The sequence below is a fragment of the Zonotrichia albicollis genome, chromosome 5 (genome assembly GCF_047830755.1).
Source record: "Zonotrichia albicollis isolate bZonAlb1 chromosome 5, bZonAlb1.hap1, whole genome shotgun sequence".
In the NCBI taxonomy this organism is placed as follows: Eukaryota; Metazoa; Chordata; class Aves; order Passeriformes; family Passerellidae; genus Zonotrichia; species Zonotrichia albicollis.
The window spans coordinates 18,279,315-18,285,314 of NC_133823.1; the positions used below are offsets into that span (position 1 = coordinate 18,279,315).

Below are 6,000 nucleotides of genomic sequence, written 5' to 3' on the forward strand. Positions count from 1 at the left end.
CTCCCCAAGCAGTGCTGATCACCCTGTGAAACTTCAGCCCAGCACAAATGGCGATGGTGAGTGGTGCCTCTTGTTTTTCTCATTCCCCAGGATGACAAGGAGATCGACCTGGAGCACCTCCACAGGCGCGTGAACAGCCTCTGCACAGACGACGACAGTCCCCATAAACAGTTCTCCACCTCATCGATTGACTTGACCCCGCTGGACATTGACACTTTACCCACACGTCAGGCACTGGAGCAAATCAGTGACTTCAGGAACACTCACATCACCACAACCACCTTCATACCAGAGCAGATCCAGACTCTGAGCCGCACGCTGTCTGCTAAAGCCGCCTCGGGATTCTCCTTCGGCAGCGTGCCCGAGCACCGAACTGGCCCTTTCAGGCACAGGGCACCCAACGGGGGCTTTTTCAGAAGCCCCATCAAAACAATGTCATCTATCCCCTACCAACCAACTCCCACCCTGGGCCTGAATATCGGTAGCGACCCAGACCGAGGCACCTCCATCTGAGCATCAGAACGAGTTTCTTCACTGTTTCTTATTTAGGACTCCCTTTGCAAGGAGCAGCTGTAATATTGTGGGACTAACATGGATGTAACCTTTCTTCTTTTCCTTATTTTTTGGTTTTGGGGGTTGTGGTTTGGGTTGATTTTTTGTTTTGTTTTTTTTTAATTATTATTTGTTTGAGGGTTATTTTTTCTTCAGGGGTTGTTTTGGGTTTTTTTTCTTTATTTTATTTAAGAATCAGAACTATTAGTAGCAACTCTTCCTCCTCCTCTTCTCTGCTTTCACAGTTTGGTCTCTTCTGCCTCCCCTTATTCTCTGTACTACTTGAATCACTTATTCTTCAGTTTATCACCATGTTAGGTTTTGGTTACTTCAGGCTTTTCATATACTTTAAATATAGGAAGCAAGCAGCGATTCATGCATAGGAAAACCCTGAGGATTACTTTACAGAAGGGCATTCGCTCCTCCTCCCCCACCGCCTTTTTTTACTATAATTGCAATAACTGAAGTATTTTTCATGTATTCTGCTGCCTTCAGTCAGCGCTCCACTGCTGTGCGTCCTTTTAACTGTGGACCAAAGGCAAACCCTGCAGTTTGAAAAATGGAAAATAAAAAAAAAAAAGGCAAAAAGACAAAAAAAAAACAGGAAAAAAAAAGAAAGGAAAACAAATGAAATTTAAAGATCATTCAGGCCCCATAATACCAGAATGCAATTTTGTAGGATTACAAAAAGCCATTACTATGCCAGTAAAGACTACAGTTAAATCTACTTTTGCACTGCAACAGTGCATATGACCTTTATGTGATTGTACAGTGTTAAAAGTTTTTCTTATGTACAGTAAACTGTATCATATGGCAGAAGCCTCTGTTGTGTTAAATAAATTAATATCTCATACACACATATATATATACATATATACACACATGTATGTATATATATATATATATATATACACATGTATATATAGCTATAAAATGGCAGCCGTTGCTATTGCAATTCATTTAATAAAGCTTTAGTAAAAATGTGTTGTATACAAGAGAGATGTACAGTGCAGGGTGTCTTTTCATTTAGAAAAGACAGGTTGCTTTAACATTATTCTGACTTGCATCGTTTGCCAACAGAGCATATTTTATACTTTTCTATTAGAGCATCCAGGGCAATTTAACATTTGTACCTAGATGTAACTCCTTTGGTTAGGTTTTGCATTGGCTTTTGAGCATTCTATAAGGCTAATCTTGATAATTTTCCTTTTACTTAATTACACAAATGGAATTCTCTCTTAGGTATACCATGTTCACGAACAACTGATATAGCTCTAGAGCAGTTAAACATGGGTCAAAGGTCAATAAATCCTTTTCCAAGTCAGCACAGTTAATCAATACAATAATGGCGTGAGTGGAGGAAAAAAAAAGCCCTCAAGATACACAGATGTGGCCTTAATTATAATCACGTATTGTTCTAAGGGGAAAAAATATGAACAGGCACCCAGTTTAACCCTTTCTATGTTAAGTTAGATTTAGAGGAGCTATGTACTTTTTTCATTAGTGCCAACTGTATAAAGCAAGAAAAAGAACAGCAGTGAGAGCAAAACCGGCGCCCACTTTGGCACCAGCTTTTTCAAGTAACACTGTTACCTGTTAGAAACGTAGGAAGAGCTTTCAATTTGTAATCCTTAAACTAAAAATGCGGTTAAGTAGAAAGCAAGCAGTTTATCCTGTGAGTTTTTTGTTTGGTTTTCTTTTTAATGCAACCATACACTTATTTTAATCTAACTCATTCTTTGGCTAAGATTAATAGGAATCAGCCTATGTGATTTGCTTTAGGATAAATTAAAAGGTATATTCTTCAGATCTATTCTATTTTGATGCTAATTCTGTTCTGGGGGAGCATCTTGTACTGTCACTGTTTTTTGTACTAAATCTTCAAATATTGTCTACTGTGTAAGGCAGAACGAATTCTTATCGTGCAAAAGGCCATTTTGTTTCCAGGGTAGCAAGTGTCTAAAAGCATGCACAACTTGCTTCCCCCTTGTAACATTCATGAACTCATCCACACTTCTGAGTAAAAGAAAAAAGAGAAAAGAAAAAAAAAAAAGAAAATTTCTTTCCAACAAGCTACGTAGGGACATACCAGATGTTGCAGTGATTTTAGCTATTAAGAAACCTGTTAACCATGTACGATATTTAAAATAGGCCTATTTTGATGTGTTGCCTATTATACAGATACACAAAACACTTTTTGGAGGCCTCAGTTACAAGTGGCAGAGCTTTCTGTGTATAATTTGTCTAAATAATTTGTCTAATAAAATTGTTTTCTAAACTTGTGTTTCCTCCTGTGCAATTGCTGAGTGCTGTGGGATTTTCAGCCTGTGGCAAGGCAATGTACTTGTGGATTTGCTGCACTGCTACTGAAGGGTTTTAGCCCACTGAGATGGGATGAGCTCCTCAGGCTGCTGTGAGTCAGCTCAGTGAAGAACATCCATGGAAAACACCAAGGTTGACCATGTTTATCAATGTCAGGCTTAGATTTCAGAGAGCATTTATGAACAGCATTTTGGAGAATAAGTTTAGAGCTCCTTAGCACTGACATATACGGGACATCATTTTAAGAAATACTGCATCCCACCTTCATCTGTTTTAGTATAACGTAGGAGTTTTCTTGGAGCATGGCCTTTACTTTTATAGAATCACTTTTTGCCATCTTTATTTGCATAGAGGGTAATTTTCTCTGGTACTGGGCAGATATTGGCTAAAACAAAAGTTTTAGAGTGAGAGAAGGTAGGCCATATTTCATTCACGACGGCTTTCTCAGTCTGTCTCTAAGTTTCATTAACATTTTAAACTAATGACCTAGTCATTAGCAAGCTGTGCTGCAATAACATCAGCCATGACAATTTAACTTGCAGCATCCAAAGTTTATCTCCTGCCTTTTTACATTCAGTGTGTTTTATTCACTTTAATAATATTCCTGACCTGTTACAATTTTCTGTTAAGATTAGCAGGCATTCAGGGGTTCATTCACCTAAATACAGGCAACATTATACTCCCAAATAGGGAAAGCATTTTAAGATCTGGGTTTACTTCTCATTACCCTACTTTGATCTGATTGGACATAAATTATATTTATCTTCCCCTGAGTCAGGGGACACGCTCACAGACACACCTCTCTAGAGCCAAGTAGTTTTACAGATATGCCAGATGTACTCTCTATAATGGGCTACATCATGGTGAACCCTATGTGACACTTCCCTTTCTTTACAACAAATTCCAGGGAAGTGATAGTGTTAAAAACTGTCAAGAGTTTGTGCTGCAGTAGCTCCACTGGAGATACAAGCCAGCTGTTTAAAAAGATGAGTTGTTTGCATGGTATCTGCAGTTTTATGACCTTTTTGAGATACCAGCTACAAACAAAAAGTGAAGTAGTGGAAGAAAACACTTTTATCTGATTTCAAAGAATCACCTAGAAAGATGTTTCTATTGACCAGCAGTGAATACCTGGAGATAAATAGCTCTGCTGAGCCAACCAAGTGAATGATTGCAGCCCTGAGGGACACAGCTGCAGCACGACCAGTGCCACAGTCCCCTGTGTCTCTCTCTTGACTTCACCAAAAAAACTGCTAGGATTGTCTCCCTGAACAAATCAGATTTTTCAGAGTACTTTTTTCTTTCCTACTTACATAGGATGCTATGAATTGATAACATCCTTTCTGTGAACACTTGCTGGGTTATTGCAGCTTACTGGAGGTTAATGCCCCCAAAAAGCTTAATTTCTTAACTCTGCTCAAAGCTGATGACATGAAAAGTAAACCAGCTTCCTTTGTGCATGCTCATGGCTTAGCTAACCAAACAAAAATAGTCTCCAAAACAACAAAGGCATCACACCAACACAGCCCTGCTTTAACCATTTTTCTCTCAATACTAATTAATGTTTCCTCTTCACTCTGCAGAGCTGTTTTGAAATAAATGTCAAAACCAAGACTCTCTCCCTTAATCTGAGTCACAAACAAAATTTTTGATAAACACTGGGACACGAACACATTCATCCATGTGTCACATCAACAGCAGTGGGCTACTGTGAAGACATCATCACAATCTATCAGCTTGTTACATCTCACCCAAGACATGAGGTCAGAAAGAGAAGCCTCCAAAAGAAGGTCAGAGCAGGGGAAGTGATTCATAGCTCTACAAAGTCCTAAACATAAAAATTGTACCAATGCCTCAAAAATTCAGGAACCGAGAGCCTAATTTAGAAAGAAAATACTTTTCAAGAGGTGTAGTAATAAAATTAAATATACTATCTGTCAAGACTTGCAAAATCTGTGCTCCCCCAATCCCATTCATAACAGTGGTATAATAATCTGTGAATACTGCAGAGTGTATTTCTGCAACATTTGTCAAAAGAAAAAAAAGATCACAGCTGGAAAACTAAACTGTTGAGTCATTAACTACTGGGTCACACCAGTTCACTGCTGTAAGGGGAAAAACAAATCTTTCTGGGATCAATAACTGCCACATCAGTGGAAAAAGACAGCCACCTGCAGCAAGCACAGGACAATTCTCCACCATGGCATCACAGCTCAGTGCTACTATAGCTGATTATTCCTACCAGCACTAGTACGGGCAACATTTCTTTCCGCGCACGATAAGTTTTTCCCTTTCTTAAAAAAAAAAAAAGTAAATATTTGTGTCCCTTTCTTTGTTCTAAGGGACTGATGCACCAACACAAGATGGGATAAGGGAGTGCTGCACAGTGCCAAACCAAAAGTTAACAGCTTTGTTTGCAAATCTAGCTATCATCCATTAAAAGGCTGGCCCTCCAAATCAAAATAAAGAGCTATAAGGCAAGCCCATTACTTAATTAAAGGTTTTGGGGGTGCATGAGACAGTCACCAAGCTCCTGAAGTAACCACCCAGCTGCAGGTGCTTCCCTAGGTTGCTCTTCTGGCCCCTGCAGCACCTGATGTGGCAGCAAAGTAAATGAGAGCTGTTTGGGGTTTGTGTGGCCAGATTTTGGGCCAGGGGGTGGTGCTGCAAGGATGGATTCTGTGAGAAGCAGCCCAAAGCTTCCTCCATGTCCAAGAGACCCCATGACAGCCAAGAGGGACCTGCCACTGCGCAAGACAACTAATGGTGTTAGTGCCTCAGGGATAACAGAGTTAATAAGGGAAAAATGCTCCAAGGTGGAGCAGAGATTCACCTGCAGCCCGTGGAGAACAGCACAGCAGGTGAACGCCCAAATGAATGCTGTGGGGAAGCACGTGCTGCAGCAGGCTCCTGGCAGGTTCTGTCAGGAGAAAGGAGCCATGGAGAGAGGAGCCCACGCTGGAGCAGGTTTGCTGGCAGGACTTGTGACACTGTGGGGGAGCCACATTGGAGCAGTCTGTTCTGGGGGGACTGCATGCCATGGAAAGGACACATGCTGGAGGAGTTCAAGAAGATAGGAGGGACCCTGGAGTGCATCAAGATTGTGAGGTGTCTTGCCCTGAGGAG

At 40.6% G+C, this 6,000-nt stretch overlaps 1 protein-coding gene across 5 annotated transcripts in view; it reads left to right on the forward strand.

The window, feature by feature from the left end:
• Nucleotides 1-2,830, forward strand: part of GRID2 (glutamate ionotropic receptor delta type subunit 2) — a 679,311-nt gene extending 676,481 nt beyond the window's left edge. The window contains exon 17 of one of the 5 annotated variants that reach the window (XR_012580377.1): nucleotides 91-231. Coding sequence is in view for 2 of the 5 variants with exons in the window: in XM_005484610.4 (XP_005484667.1) it covers nucleotides 91-513 (423 nt within the window). In the remaining 3 variants the exon portion in view is untranslated. Of the gene's footprint in view, nucleotides 1-90 lie in introns of all 5 variants that reach the window. The other 4 variants (XR_012580376.1, XM_005484610.4, XM_074540923.1 and 1 more) reach the window with 4 other exon arrangements.
• Nucleotides 2,831-6,000: the final 3,170 nt, after the last annotated feature.